The sequence below is a fragment of the Symphalangus syndactylus genome, chromosome 18 (genome assembly GCF_028878055.3).
Source record: "Symphalangus syndactylus isolate Jambi chromosome 18, NHGRI_mSymSyn1-v2.1_pri, whole genome shotgun sequence".
NCBI classification, from domain to species: domain Eukaryota; kingdom Metazoa; phylum Chordata; class Mammalia; order Primates; family Hylobatidae; genus Symphalangus; species Symphalangus syndactylus.
Window position 1 is genome coordinate 65,410,673 of NC_072440.2, and position 15,354 is coordinate 65,426,026.

General features: G+C 56.5%; 1 protein-coding gene across 3 annotated transcripts in view; it reads right to left on the minus strand.

The window, feature by feature from the left end:
* Positions 1–15,354, minus strand: part of PPIL2 (peptidylprolyl isomerase like 2) — a 33,049-nt gene that overhangs the window by 3,287 nt on the left and 14,408 nt on the right. For 2 of the 3 annotated variants that reach the window (XM_063623578.1, XM_055252309.2), the window contains exons 7-20: positions 15,237–15,328; positions 14,113–14,202; positions 13,351–13,426; positions 11,667–11,827; positions 10,034–10,109; positions 9,598–9,704; positions 8,866–8,955; positions 8,492–8,525; positions 7,749–7,866; positions 2,949–3,005; positions 1,916–1,988; positions 1,764–1,826; positions 1,511–1,644; positions 1,087–1,185 (exon numbers count right to left, since the gene is read on the minus strand). In XM_063623578.1, the coding sequence (XP_063479648.1) occupies positions 1,087–1,185; positions 1,511–1,644; positions 1,764–1,826; positions 1,916–1,988; positions 2,949–3,005; positions 7,749–7,866; positions 8,492–8,525; positions 8,866–8,955; positions 9,598–9,704; positions 10,034–10,109; positions 11,667–11,827; positions 13,351–13,426; positions 14,113–14,202; positions 15,237–15,328 (1,270 nt within the window). Of the gene's footprint in view, positions 1–972; positions 1,190–1,510; positions 1,645–1,763; positions 1,827–1,915; positions 1,989–2,948; positions 3,006–7,748; positions 7,867–8,491; positions 8,526–8,865; positions 8,956–9,597; positions 9,705–10,033; positions 10,110–11,666; positions 11,828–13,350; positions 13,427–14,112; positions 14,203–15,236; positions 15,329–15,354 lie in introns of those variants that run through there. The other variant, XM_055252310.2, reaches the window with a different exon arrangement.

Sequence of the window (15,354 nt, forward strand, 5' to 3'; positions counted from 1 at the left end):
AAGAACAAGGCCTAAGTTAGGGCTTAGTGTGAAGAACTAGAAGTGGGGGTGGCCTGAGGGCAACAGGGAGCCCGAGAGGCAAGTGTCTCTGTCTCCAGCCCATCCCTCTGCAACCTGTCATCTCTGTCTGTGTCCACTGGTCAGGCCCCTGGGCTCCAGAGTGACTTTTTGACGCCCTCCGTGCCTCCCGCCAGGCGCCCTCAGCAGGAGGGCGGGGAGAGGGATGTCCACTTGTTCTCACAGCTGGAGACACTGGCCTCAACCAGGTGTGAGTCCCCTCAAGATTCTGACGGGGGCAGAGAGAAGCCAGGCAGGCTTGAGATGAAGCCCAGGTGGTTCGCAGCCAGAGCAGGTGAGTGGGGCCCCGAGAGCCCAGGCAGGGCACGGCAGGAAAGTCAATGCTGCCGCCCAGCACCGGCCTTCAGAAGCCCCTGAAGTTTTGTCAAAACAGACCGAGAAGCCCACCCTGCAGAGGCTCAGGCTCAGTAGGTCTGGGGTCTGAAAACTTGTCCCAGGTGATGGCGTTGGTCAGGGGACCACACTGGTTGTATAAATAGGCTGTCCTTGAGAAGATGACAGAAGAAGGGGTAAGAAAACCAGACATATACAGCTGGACGTGGTGGTGCACACCTGTAGTCCCAGCTACTTGAGGCAGGAGGATTGCTTGAGCCCAGGAGGTCGAGGCTGCAGTGAGCCATGATCACACCACTGCACTGGGGCCTGGGCAACAGAGCAAGACCCTGTCTTAAAGAGGAAACCAGAATCTGGAGACACAGTCCCTCACTAACCTGGCCTGCCTACTAGAGGAGAGGCCTGAGGCACCAGCCTGGGGGTAGGGCAGGACTTGTGCTTGAAGGTCCCAACAGTGGGCTCTGGCTGGGCCACGTCCTGGAGACAGGGCCAAGGCCCTTGGCAACAGGTTAAGGGATGGGGAGGCTGTGGGCTCCCAGGGGCCAGGAAAGGGGTGCAGGCAGCAGGTAAGCGATTTATTGGATGGCAGCAGAGGGCAGGCTAGAAAGGCTGGAAATGGAGATGTGGACATGGGCCCCCAGCCCTGCAACCCCACCAAGGTCCACAGTGGCCAACCTGCTGCTACCAGGAGCTGAAGTCCCCAAAACCCCAACTAGGCTTCTTCTTGGACATGGGGACAGTGGCACTGGTTGAGGGCTCTTCCTCTGCCGCTCGCTTCCTGGGAAGAGAAGAAGCCACTGGGAGCCCACACCCTCCCTCGGCCCCTCCTGACTTGTCTGTGTCTCCATACGGCCCTCCTGGTGTAGGCCCAACCCCTCCCACCTGCTGCTCCCACGTCCCCATGAATTTGATCTCTCCCACCCACAGAGGCCCCGGCCAGGCCTTCAGAAGCAGTCCCTCGGCTGCACAGGCCACACGGCACAAGCCCACGCCCAGGACCAGTGCCCATAGCTTGCTTGCCCCTCTGGGTCTGACCCTCAGACCTCAGTCAGCCCTAGGAAACACCATGGGAAACGGAGGCCAGCCCCGCGGCACTCACGTGGCTGCTGGGTTGATGTACTTGCCCACGCCCTGGCGGAAGGTCTGGGGGCCCTGGCTCCCTGCCTGGGGCTGGCTGCTCTTCACTTTGGTCTCCGGGTCCACCTCGAGCTGTGTCTTCCGCTCCTGGGCGATCTGTGGCACAACAGGGTGGTGGCTAACTGGCAGCACCTCAGGCAGGACAGATGCTAGGCTTGGGGTGGGAAAGTGCACTGGCCCAGACCCTCCTAGGTGGTGGCATCATGCCCCCTCACCTGGGCATCAGCCTCCTCATAGGGGTCCACGAACACCGTAGTGGCATCGATGCGGATCTCCTCCTAGTAGCAAAGGGGGCTCAGTGCGTGGCAGGTGCTCCCCCGGCCTGCCTGGCCCCTAGCCGCCACACCCCAACTCCCTGGGCACAGACCTTAGGGCGGTCAGTTTTGGGGTCACTCTCCACATTCTCCATGGCTGTCAGTACGTCAAAGCCCCCAACAACCCTGCAGCAGGGAGACAAGAGGCGGGTCTGCATGTGCTCAAGGAGGGCACCCCCACGGCTGAGCCCCCAAGGCATGTGGGAAGAGGGGCTGAGAGCCCCGAGGCTGGCATGGTGGTCCTCGGGCAGCAGCCAGGAAGGCGATGAGAGGGAGTGGCAAGGGCGGGGTCGGCTGACCACGGCCCTGGGCATATCCAGCTGGGTTTTTTTTTTTTTTTTTTGAGACAGAGTCTCGCTCTGTCGCCCGGGCTGGAGTGCAGTGGCGCAATCTCGGCTCACTGCAAGCTCCGCCTCCCGGGTTCACGCCATTCTCCTGCCTCAGCCTCCGAGTAGCTGGGACTACAGGCGCCCGCCACCGCGCCCGGCTAATTTTTTGTATTTTTTAGTAGAGACGGGGTTTCACCGTGGTCTTGATCTCCTGACCTCGTGATCCGCCCGCCTCGGCCTCCCAAAGTGCTGGGATTACAAGCGTGAGCCACCGCGCCCGGCCCAGCTGGGTTTTTTTCTGTTTTTTTGGTTCCCCCCACCCACAGGAAAAATAGGAGTCACAAAACGTGGCTTGTGCTCTCCCTGCTGGTTTGGTAGAGTTCCACTTGGCCAGAACCACATCACCTGCGTCCACCCTGTTTCATGCTACTTCCACACAGCTGGGTGGGTGTCAGAGACCACGCATCCCACAACGCTGGAAAGACCCCTGGACTAGAGGGTGAAGGGAGCTGGGCATGGCCAGGCCACGCAGGGGCGAGTTTCCTCCTCTCCTGAGCCCAGTGGGTCTACAGAGCCAGACTTCCCTGGTACATGGAGCACCCTCCATCGCAGCTCTGCATAGCCCCAACCCCCAGCAGTGACGGCCAGGATGGCACGTGACTCAGGTCCGCGAAAAAGGCAGTGAGGAGGCCTCAGGTGGGGAAGGAACCCACCTAGCCCACTGACCCCCCAGGCTTCACACAGCCACTTCCCTTACCGTCCAAAGATGGTGTGCTTCTTGTCCAGGTAGGCACAGGAGCGAAACGTGATGAAGCTGGGGAGGAGGGTTGGATGGTTAGGGAGAGCATGGCACCTTCTGCACCTGGCCTGCCTAAGAGCACACCAGGAGCTGCCCACCCTCTACAGCCGGCTCTGGGAACCTGCAGCTTCCGCGGATGCATGTGTGCACGTGGCTCCCTGCTGCTGCCCACCAGGGCAGGTCATTAGCCCCCAAGGCTGCCCAGGGGACCCCGGACCTCCAGCTGTCCCCAGGTCTTCTTACTGCCCCAGCTGCTGCCCACTGCCTGTCAGGTGGTCCCTGTGCCCAAAACCAGGTTGGCCATGCGGCTCTGTGGGAGGTGGCTGGGATGAGGGGACACTTGGAAAACCAGAGCCAGCCCCGTGCCATCAAGGGACCTGTCGAAAGACTGAGGAGAAAGGAGGCAACAAAGCCAGAACAGGAATCAAGGGATTAAGAAACGTGGGTAACATAAATAAACATGGACCAAGAAAATGCTCAGGTCGTCCAGGCACAGTGGCTCACGCCTGTAATCCCAGCACTTTGGGAGGCCAAGGTGGGTAATCACTTGAGGCCAGGAGTTGGAGACCAGCCTGGCCAACATGGTGAAACCCTGTCCCTATTAAAAATACAAAAATTAGCTGGGCGCGGTGGCACGTGCCTGTAGTCCCAGCTACTTAGGAGGGATTTTAATACATGTCCTTCTTAACCTTAGACCAGAAGTAAAACATCTAACTTCCAAACCAGGAGAAAAGAGAAGCAAATGAAAAGAAATATAAAAAAGGGTAACTAGAAAGCAACAAGATCATAGAACACAATAGACCACCTGAAGAATTAAGTCCACATTTAAGATTGTCAGGCTTGGCCAGGCACAGTGGCTCACACCTGTAATCCCAGCACTTTGGGAGGCCAAGGTGGGAGGATCACAAGGTCAGGAGATCGAGACCATCCTGGCTAACATGGTGAAACTCCATCTCTACTAAAAATACAAAAAATTAGCCGGGCGTGTGGCGGGCGCCTGTAGTCCCAGCTACTCGGGAGGATGAGGCAGGAGAATGGCATGAACCTGGGAGGTGGAGCTTGCAGTGAGCCGAGATCGCACCACTGCACTCCAGCCTGGGGGACAGAGCAAGACTCCGTCTCGAAGAAAAAAAAAAAAAAAAACACTGTCAGGATGATGGAGAACACGACAGACCCCAGCTGTGAGCCTTCAAAAAGCCCTCAGAGGGCAGAGCCAGAGAGGCTGAAAAGAAAACGCTGGAAGACACCACGTGGGTCCTGGCGCTGGCGGCACGGAGCACTCCCCAGGGTGGTGCAGGCAGGCACAGCCCACAACCCGGCTGGTGAGACGCAGGACTTAACCTCCACTGCATCGAACATGCACCCCCCAGCCACGCAGGGACACGCTCCCGAGCCCACCAAGTCTGAACACACCCGAGGCCACCAGACAAGTGTCCGCAGATGTGACATCTGCAACGGTGCAGACCTGAGCTCTGGCCTGCAAGTGGTTCTCTCTCTCGCCGATTTCTAACACAGTGAAGGAAACTAGAAGCAGAATTAAACTCAGATAAGAGGAAAGTAAAAGAACCATCCCAAGGCAAGCTCCTAGAAAATCTTTTTTTTTTTTTTTTTTTTTTTTTTTTTTTGAGACAGAGTCTCGCTCTGTCACCCAAGCTGGAGGGCTGGAGTACAGTGGCACGATCTCGGCTCAGTGCAAGCTCTGCCTCCTGGGTTCACGCCATTCTCCTGCCTCAGCCCCCCGAGTAGCTGGGACTACAGGCGCCTGCCACCACGCCCGGCTAATTTTCTGTATTTTTAGTAGAGATGGGGTTTCACCGTGTTAGCCAGGATGGTCTCGATCTCCTGACCTCGTGATCCGCCTGCCTTGGCCTCCCAAAGTGCTGGGATTACAGGTGTGAGCCACCGCGCTTGGCCTCCTCCTGGAAAATCTTTAATTACAAGAATCACAAAAGGGAAAACAAAGCTGTAACAAATTAAAGTCTAATGATCTTTGAATACAGAAAAATAGGCAAACCTTTGGCAACGTTGTCCAAGAAAGCACAAAATACTACTAGAAATAAGAAGAGAAGGCCAAGCATGGTGGCTCATGCCCGTAATCTCAGCACTTTGGGAGGCTGAGGCGGGTGGATCACCTGAGGTCAGGAGTTGGAGACCAGCCTGGCCAACATGGTGAAACCCTGTCTCTACTAAAAGTACAAAAAATTAGCCTGGCGTGGTGGTGGGCGTCTGTAATCCCAGGAGAACCACTTGAACCCGGGAGGCAGAGGTTGCAGTGAGCCGAGATCCCGCCATTGCACTCCAGCCTGGGCGACAAGAGTGAAACTCCATCTCAAAAAAAAAAAAAAAAAAAAAAAACGAGAAGGTGGCAACTGATCTGTCAGCAGTTTCACAGGCTGGTTAAGCCAAAGAGAAATAAAAAACATAAAATGATTCCCTGCCCTGGCCCCTGTCAAACAACAAAAACAAACCATGCACCTAACCTACTTGAAAATAACCAACAGTCCTAGGCAATCCTCGGCTGAGAAGAAATTGAAAGGGAAGCTACCAATAATCAGCAAGCAGTGAAGACGGAACGTGCACCCTCAAAATGACAGACGCGGCTATCAGAAGCAGACGGATTAAAGTGAAGAAGGAAGAAAAGCATCATGAAGAAGCAAAGACAGAAACTGAAAACGATTACACAGGAAGTGAAAACAGACAAACCCTTCAAAGACCACTAAGGGACTGAGGAATGCAAAGTGTGATTAGGAATGAGAAAAAAAAAAAAAGTCAGCACAGCGAGGCCAAGAGAATACCAGCCTTCATGGAAACAAGTGCGCATTAACCCTGAAATGAAAGCCCCAAGGAAGTGGCACGGATGGCTGCCAGCTGCCTTTGCCCAGCTGTTACCCACAGCTGACTCCAGACAGGGTCTCACTGCTGCCCAGGATAGAGTGCAGTGGCGCGATCCTAGCTCACCGCAGCTTTGACTTCCCAGGCTCAGATGATCCCCCCACCTCATCCTCCCAAGTAGCTGGGACTACAGGCGTATGCCACCATGCCCCGCTAATTTTTTTTATTTTTTGTAGAGATCGGGTTTTGCCATGTTGCCCAGGCTGGTCTCGAATTCCTGGGCTCAGGCAATCCACCTACCTCAGCCTCCCAAAGTGCTGGGATTACAGGTGTGAGCCACCATGCCCGGCCAACCCTGTGATTTTAACCATTCCAGGCCACAAAGCCACAGCCAGCCCTGCTCGTAACATGCAGGGGCCACACCTGTCACAGCAAAACCTGCTGGAGCCAGTCCACACAACCGAGACCACGTGTGACAAGACAGTGAGCTGGCGGAAGGCCATGGCAAAGCCACGACAGGCCAGGGTTCACCCCAGAATGCCACGGAGACACCCATCCACTCTGGCCTTGTAGTGGCCACATCCACAAATCCCGGGAGGACCAGAAAAAACACAGAATCATCATAATAGATGCTAAGAAAGAAACCTCTAGAAAGTCAGCCACCCTCCTAAAAAACAGCCCAACAACAAATGTTCTGAGAAGGCAAAACAGCGATTTCTGTGGAGCACAGCAAGACGCCCACTTCCTCCTCCCCCATCAGGCCCACGGTGGCGTGGCGGTGACGTGACTGATGTGCACACCAGGGAAGCAGAGAGCAGGCCAGCTTTTGGTGATAAGCGTGACTATCTAGAAAACCCAAAAACCTCTTAAAAATTTTTGAATTTAGGCCGGGCGCGGTGGCTCACGCTTGTAATCCCAGCACTTTGGGAGGCCGAGGCGGGCGGATCACGAGGTCAGGAGATCGAGACCACGGTGAAACCCCGTCTCTACTAAAAATACAAAAAATTAGCCGGGCGTCGTGGCGGGCGCCTGTAGTCCCAGCTACTCGGGAGGCTGAGGCAGGAGAATGGCGTGAACCCGGGAGGTGGAGCTTGCAGTGAGCCGAGACTGCACCACTGCACTCCAGCCTGGGCGACAGAGCGAGACTCCGTCTCAAAAAAAAAAAAAAAAAAAAAAAAATTTTTGAATTTTAAGAGAATTTGTTAAAGTGGCTAGATATAAAATGAACGGTGGTTTTTCTCTACATGAGCAATGATCCCTAAAAATTGGAAAAAAAAAGCCCATTTACAAAAGTATCATAAACTATAAAAAATCCTTAAGAGGTTGCTTTATCCCGGAAGTCACAGGACCCATGTGAAGAAAATGATTGAAAGACTGAAACATAAAATCAGGCCACTGTCTGGGGATGGAAAGGGCACCTCTGTTCTTCCACAATACAGGCATCCGGCCCCTGTGCACATGGCCCTGCTGGCCCCCCATCCCCTGCCGCCTGCCACCAGCCTGCACACTGCTCCCCACATGCACCAGGGCCAGACCTCCTGTGTCTCTCCAGGCACCTCTCCCTGTCCAGCCTGTGCCCTGCACAACCCCTCCCACATGCTGCTCTAGCACGCTGACCTCCCCCAGCACTGCCTGGCCACAGGCACCCACACGAATGCCTGGTCCCTATCAAGAAGCCCTTCTGGACCTCCAGTAATTCATGACTTCTGGTCTCTCGAGGACACACCGGGTGCGGGCAGCTCTCCCTGCTGACTCACTCTGGGGACCCCCTTTTGAACGCAGGTGCACGTGCTTGGCCTAGGTGTGCCGTACACTGTCTGGCTTTGATTCAGAACCAGCACACCCTTCAGGGAGGGCAGAGAGGAAGAACCCGCAGGGAGTGCCGGCTCACCTCCCAGGCCACCCCAGCCAGCCTGGCTGACTCACAATTGAGATTTGTTGCTGTTGGGCCCCGAGTTGGCCATGCTGAGGATGCCACGGCCTGTGTGCGAGAGGTTGGGCCGGAACTCATCTTTGAAGGGCTTCCCCCAGTATGACTCCCCACCTGGAAGAGAAAGGCCCACAGGAGCAGGAAAGCCTGGGCCCCAGCCGAGGCGGAACCAGAAACCTCAGAGTCTCGAGAGGCATCGGGGCCTTGCTGAAACCAGCCTGGGGCAGGGGCACTTGACAGGGTGGCCCCCAGCCCCATGTCACCAACTCCTGGGTCCCTTGGAGCCCCCACGCCTCCAAACAGGCAGGCTGCTGCCCACTCACCCCAGCCCTGCCTGGGGCCTGCCCCAGGACAGGGACTAAAGAGTCAAGGCCACCATCATCATCACTCAAGCTATGGGAATACGGAGGTGGGGGGACCTGGACCCAAGCAGCTGCCAGGCTGAGGGGCTTGCAGAGGCTGCAGGAGGGAGGGCTGGCCTCGGTCTGAGGTGGACCCCAGGGGCCCAGGGAAGAGACCACACACTCCTGCCTCCTCTACCATGCAGGCCTCACAGCCACCTGGAAATGAGAAAACTGAGGGCCAGGCCTGAGGGGGCACAGCACTGATGGCTGCCAGTCGTTCCACCCTGGTTTAGCAGATTCTATGTCTGAGCTGTGCACAGCCCCTGCCCAGCTACCCCCTCATGCCCCACGGAGCAGCCACGGTGCCCAGAGAGGGGCCCAGCACCAGTACCTACCCGTGCCTGTGCCTGTGGGGTCGCCCCCTTGGATCTGTGAAAACAAGCCAGTGAGCAAGTCACACTCTGAGACCCGAGGCCCACCACCTGCCTGACTGAAGGAGACCCCTCCTGCCAGATGGCTCCACACAGGGGCTGGGCTCTTGGTGATAATGAGGGGCCCTCCCAGCCACCTCCCTTTGTGAACCCAGTTCTGGATGGATTGGGGCATCGAGGGTCAGCCTGTGGGTTCCCCAACAGGGGGGATCACCGACTGGACTCATCCTGGCCACCATGGGATGGGCCAGGGCCCTGGGACGGGGCAGGGACAAGCCCACCCAGCCCCCGATGTCCCACTAAGCTCATCTGTGCAGCCAGTGACTCTCGTCACTCACCACAAAGTTCCGGATGGATCTGTGGAAGATGGTGCCATCGTAATAATGCTTCTTGCAAAGCCTGATGAAGTTTTCGCAGGTTTTTGGTGTCTGCAACATAGCCCCAATACTTGCATGAGGCAGAGAGCTGCCAAAGGCAGCTCACCACAGCCACAGGAGGCTTTTTTTTTTTTTTTTTTTTTGAGGTGGAGTCTTGCTGTTGCCCAGGCCGGAGTGCTGTGGCATGATCTTGGCTCACTGCAACCTCTGCCTCCTAGGTTCAAGACATTCTCCTGCCTCAGCCTCCTGAGTAGCCAGGACTACAGGCATGCACCACCACACCTGGCTAATTTTTGTAGTTTTAGTAGAGACGGGGTTTCCCCATGTTGGCGAGGCTGGTCTTTAACATGTAGCAGAGTCAGCTGCCCGGCCACACTGGGCAAGGATGGACCCACAACACCAAGCAACAGGACCCGTGCAGTCACATGGCCCAGAGTACAGCGCATGGGAGAAGTGTGGGCAGAGCAGCAGGTACAGCCTGGCCCCTTCTCTGAGACACTGGCACCTGTGCACAGTGTCTGCCAACATGGCCCCCTAGAAAGGACACAGGGCACTGCTGCGGGTCCCACCTAGTGACAGGCTGAATTTCCTACAACAAGCACATACCAGTGGCAGCCCTATATTTAAGACATGGCTGTCAAATGACCCAGAGATGACCTTGGGGCATGGGGAGGGGCCGGCCTCCACACCCACCAGGTCGCAGTGCAGCTCCACGTTGAGGTCGCCCTTGTTGGTGTGCAGCCGCACGTAGCCCTTCTTCTTCACAAACTGGTAGCGCAGCACATCCTCGTCGATGGCAGCTACAAACGAGGTCCCAGCTCAGCCCCTGCCCTCACCCTGGGGCAGCCCCACCATGACAGGCAGCACCGGCCTCAGACACACAGGCGGGACTAGGCTCCAGCTCTGGGGACAGCAGGGGAGCTGGAGGCCAAGGGTCTGCTTAGGCCATGCACAGGCTCACCCCAGCCTCATGCGGCTGGCAGGGGTTCAGCAGCTAAGGGGGAGGACTCGGGGCTCAGGTGACAGTGGGAGCCCCTGACAGACCACGAAAGTGGGAGTCGGGGAGCACACCCACCCCCTGCCACTTTTGGGTCACGTGGCAGGTGGCTACAGAGGCAAAGGTGGCTACCTGCTTCATGTGTGGTCTCCGGGACCATCGCAGTGGAGGTGAAGGAAGCACTGACCTTCCCTGTGGAATAGTGGGCCTGCCAAGGAAACCAGGGTGGCACCTCAGCGGTGCCATGGGAGGCAGGTGGGTGGGGACGTGTCGCTTGCCTAGAAGCCAACCACACGCCACCCCTGCCCCCTAGGCCCTGCTTGGTGTCTCTCCTCCAGGAGGGCCTCCCCAACCAGCAGGAGGAAGAAGCCAAGGCTAGGCCGAGCCAGGGGCCCCTGGCCTCATCTGGGTCCCGACTCTTATGATATCAGGTGAAACTCTGGAGATAAAATACCACACAGGACTGGCCACCTCAGGGTTAGGAGTGTATGGCTGACTTCTCATTTATTTTTAATTTTTTTATGAGACAAGGTCTTGCTCTGTACCCAGGCTGGAGTGTGGTGGTGTGTGATCCTGGTGCACTGCAGCCTCCAACTCCTGGGCTCAAGTGACCCTCCCACCTCAGCCTCCTGAGTAGCTGGGACGACAGGCGCATGCCACCACATCTGGCTGATTTTTTGTAGAGATCAGGTCTCACTATGTTGTCCAACCTAGTCTTGAACTCCTGGCCTCAAGCAATCCTCCTGCCTCAGCATCCCAAAATGCTGGGATTACAGGTGTGAGCCACCACACCTGGCCTCATTTCTTTTTAAAAGTTTCAAACTTTCTACACTAAACACATTACATATTTAATCAGGGGTCAGGGAAAAGCCCCAATAAATGTGATTTTTTATCATAGAGGAATACAAAGGGGTTTCTCCCATCAGAAGAAAATACAAGCCAGGCACAGTGGCTCACACCTGCAATTCCAGCACTTTTGGAGGCCAAGGCAGGAGGATCTCACTTGAAGCCAAGAATTCAAGACCAGCTTAGACAACATAGCAAGATCCTGTTTCCAAAAAAAAAAAAGGTAATATATCAAAGTGCTAAGGGCAGTGTGTTAGAGGGGGTGACACACTGGACAACAAGCTTTCTTTTTCAAATTTTCCAGAATTTGAATAATTCTTTAAGAAGGAGAACTTCAGAGCTACCTGCCCATGTCTCTGCACTCCCCCTAGCTCCAGATCCCCACGCTCTGCCTGAACAGGAGCAAGAAGCAAACACGACAGCCCCAGACAGGCAGCACTGTGCAGTCCCAGGCACGCCGTCCACCTCAGCACTGCAGCAGACCGTGGAACGCCCCAACTCTCCCTGGCATGGCTTTGGGCCCCAGTGCACATTAGGCCCTGCCCTCCCAGCTACCACAGAACCACATGTGCCCACTCAACGTGCCTGCCCTGGCTACTGAGCTCAGGCTGGGACCACAGCACAAGGCAGACCTTCTGTGGCACAGGTCTCCCCTGCATGCCCTCACACCCCCCTTGGTTCTTCAACAACCAGTGTGGACATCAGCCCCTCCCCTTCTGCCTTCTCAGATTCTATCTGCCTCAGGGCAGCCCTAGGGCTGTGCACTCAGAGCCATCAGGGGCACCACAGCTCTGGGGGATCCTGGCTGCCTTCCTGCCGTGTACCCCAGGCCCCCATGAGCCCCTTTCCCAGGACCACTCCAAGAGGCCATGAGATGGGCAGGGAGACGGGGCTTGGCCGAGTGCCCTCCACCACTCACAGCGTTCAGCTTGTCCACTTTCTTCTTCTCCGGGACCTTCATGGTGGCTGCCAGAATCTCATCCCCTTTGAACTCCTTGTAGAGCTCCTGCAGGGTCTCTCGGGTCTCGGCATTTGTATTTTTCAGATAATAAGACGGGTCCTGTTTGGCCTTCTCTTCATCTACAAAACAGTAGCATGGCCCTGAGCCAAGCCCCCAGTAGCCTCCCCACACACATGTGCTGGGGACACAGATCTAGAATAGGCCAGGGCCATCCAGCCATGGCGCGGGCACCATGCCACTGCCAGCCACAGAATGCCACAGTGCCCCACTACAGGCCTGAAGGTCTCCCCAGGCAGTTCGCAAGGGTCTCAGGATGGACTTCAGGTTGATTTGTATATTTTATATTTATCTGTATATTCTAATCTTTTTAGAGTATACGCTTTGCTTTCTTTTTTTTGGAGATGGAGTCTTGCTCTGTCGTCCAGGCTGCAGTGCAGTGGCGCCATCTCGGCTCAGTGCAAGCTCTGCCTCCCGGGTTCACACCATTCTCCTGCCTCAGCCTCCTGAGTAGCTGGGACTACAGGCGCCCGCCACCACACCCAGCTAATTTTTTTTGTATTTTTAGTAAAGACGGGGTTTCACCATGTTAGCCAGGATGGTCTCGATCTCCTGATCTCGTGATCTACCTGCCTCGGCCTTCCAAAGTGCTGGGATTACAGGCATGAGCCACCGTGCCCAGCCTTTTTTTTTTTTGAGACAGGATCTAGCTCTGTCGCCCCAGCTAGAAAGCAGTTGCAAGATCTCAGCTCACTGTAGCCTCCACCTCCGGGGCTCAATCAATTCTCCTGCCTCAGCCCCCCAAGTAGCTGGGGCTAAAGGCGCGCCAACTACACCCAGCTAATTTTTCTATTTTTTGTAGAGACAGGGTATCCCCATGTTGCCCAGGCTGGTCTCGAACTCTTGAGCTCAAGCGATCTGCCTGCCTTGGCCTCCCAAAGTGCTGGGATTACGGGCGTAAGCCACCACACCCAGTTGCTTTGCTTCTGTAATTTTAAAGGTTATTTTTATTTAAAATAATAGAAGTGTTTGGGGGTCTTTCCAGATGCGAAATCACCCATTCTTGCCGACTCAGGAGGGTGCCTGCTGCCTACTGGGCCTTGGACAGCAGCCTACTCTATGGAGAGGGGCTGGCATCCCTGTGCAGAGAACACAGACATGGCCCAGCCCCAACCCTGACCTCAGGCTCTCCTGACTCAAATCTCCCCCAGTTCACATGCCCAGCCTCCCTAAAACCCGTTCATACAATGTTCACAAAGTGCCCAGGCCACTGCTCTGCAGCACGAGGCCGAGTGACCTCTGAACATGAGTCCTGCTGGCTCCTCCAAGGCTGCAGGACAACCACCAGAGGCCAGGAAAACAGGAGGACCCCGTCACCCCACCACCTGCCCACTGACAGCACCGGCCAGTCTCCAGGGAGCAGGGGAACCTGAGCAGGTGTCCTGGCAGGGCAGCAAGTCTATCCTGCCCATTGTTTCTGAGGCTGCAGTTGGCTCGGATTCTCTGAACACTGGTTCAGAAAATGCAAGGCCTGTCTGGGCTGGGACCCCCTGACCTCCAGGAAAGGGGGGGCTTTACCCAGGGAGCACTGTCCCAGTTTCACCCAAAAGCCCCCTCGCCTAGCCCAGCCCCTAGGTGTACATACCTGGGTCTATTATTTTCATGTTATTCTTCACATGATAGAAGTTAGAGACATTGAACTTGTCCAAATTGGTGGGGTCCTGTGGCAAAAAGAGAATGCCTGGCACAGTGAACCCAGCCTGTGGCCAAATGGCAGCCACATGCAGCAAAGGACGGCCAGCTGTCAGAGGTGCGGAAGAGGCCAGGGCTACACTGAGGTTGGGGGAGTCAAGCAGGGCATGAGGGAGGAGATGGTCTGCCCCAGGCAGGACAGCAAACAGGGGCAGGGACAGGGACGCAGCCTCGCTAGCTGCTGGCCGAGCTGTGACCTTCCTCCAGGCATATGGCTAACGAGCATTCGTCGCTGTTAGGGAGCTATCGGACCAGAACGTGGGCAGCCGTTGGCTGACCTCTGGTTAGAATGGGACAAGCCACAGAGGTGACTGACTCAGCAGGCCACGCTCCAGCCACCACCTGCTTTTCTAAGTCAGTGTTTTTCATTAATTCACTTGGGGTTCTCTGACACCTGCAGGGAGCCCTGTGCCAGACACCGAGGCCCAGAGCTCATGCCAGCTCCTGCCCTCAAGGCGCTGAAGCAGAGCCAGGTCTGCAGAGTGGCCATTCAGATGCCTCAGGTGGCTTTGAGGACAGATACGAGGGGCCCCGACATGGGGGTAAGGGATCAGGAAGGAGACGTAAGAGCTAGACTGAGGAGGCAGCCCTGTAGAGGCCTGGGCTGGCTGCAGGTGCTGAAGGCAGCTGGGGCAGGCGGGCAGGGGACACTCACCTGGAGGGTGATGATGTCCTGCCGGGAGAATGGCTCGTCAGTCAGCAGGTCCCGGAAGTTCTTGGCCTTGATATTTAGCTGTTCCACTGCCTATAGCCAGGAGGAAGTGGTTTTACGATGCCTGCCCCAAGCCTTGGCACAGGGGACTGCAAGCAGGGAGGCCTGGAGCTGGCCCCGACCATGGCACGATTTGAGAGGCGTGAGGAATGAGACAGACAGCAGTGTACACCCCACTGGCTGATAGCAGTGGCTCCCACAAAGGCAGAGCTGGCGGGGCCTCAGACGATAAGCCAGTTCACCCTCGCAGCAACCTTCCTGCAGGAAGCTCTTGTCTGCACACTGATCAGCAAAAAGACTCAGCGAGTCATCCACCCACTCGCTGCAGGCTTCGCCAAGCTCCTCCCATGCAGGCCCCCATGGGCAGAGACTGTGGACACAAGATGCCTGCACTCCTGGGGCGCAGTCTAGCAGAGCCCTCACTCCACTAACGAGGACTGACCATGCCAGTTTGTGCAGGCTTCTGGCAAGAAGTGGCCCCCAAGGCCCCTGGAGCAGCGCTGGCCACCTACACCCCACAAACGTCCAGGTGAAGGATTGAAAACGGCGCAAAGGTCAGCTTTCCTGCCATGTGGGGCCTGCCGCGCCTCGTCCCTGAGAGGAGGACTCATGTGTGAACATGGCTGCCTCCTCTCTCCCTACACCCACTCCCTGCCAGAACTCCTCCAGGGGACAGCTCCATCCCGGGGGCAAGTGGCTCCATCCAGATCCGGGGCAAGCACTCCCCTCGCAGCCCTAGAGGCCTGTCCTCAGAACATGGGTGCCTTCCCAGCACCTGGGCTTTGCTGAAGACGCAGGAGGACCTCTTGGGGCTTAAGGGTCCCTGCTGGGCAACCAGGACTGCCTGGATTCCGAAGGATGCACCTCCCCCAACCCTTTTTTTGACTTGCCTGAAAATGGGGAGGCTGCACTACCAGAGCTTTGCTAGATGACCATGCCTGTGGCTGTGACTGTAAACCCCACAAGGACAGGCCGTACCCGTAGCACACAGCCCAGCCAGTGTATACTAGGAACACACAGCAGAGATCTCCCCACCGCTGTCTCCAGGCCCCGGAGTGAGGACACACCTCATAGGCGTAGACGTTGCCGGTCGTCCTCACAGCCACGATGTGGGTGTTGTTGGTGAACACGGTAAACAGCACTGGGCAGTGGTACTTCCCTAGAGAGAAGGCACACACAGGGAGG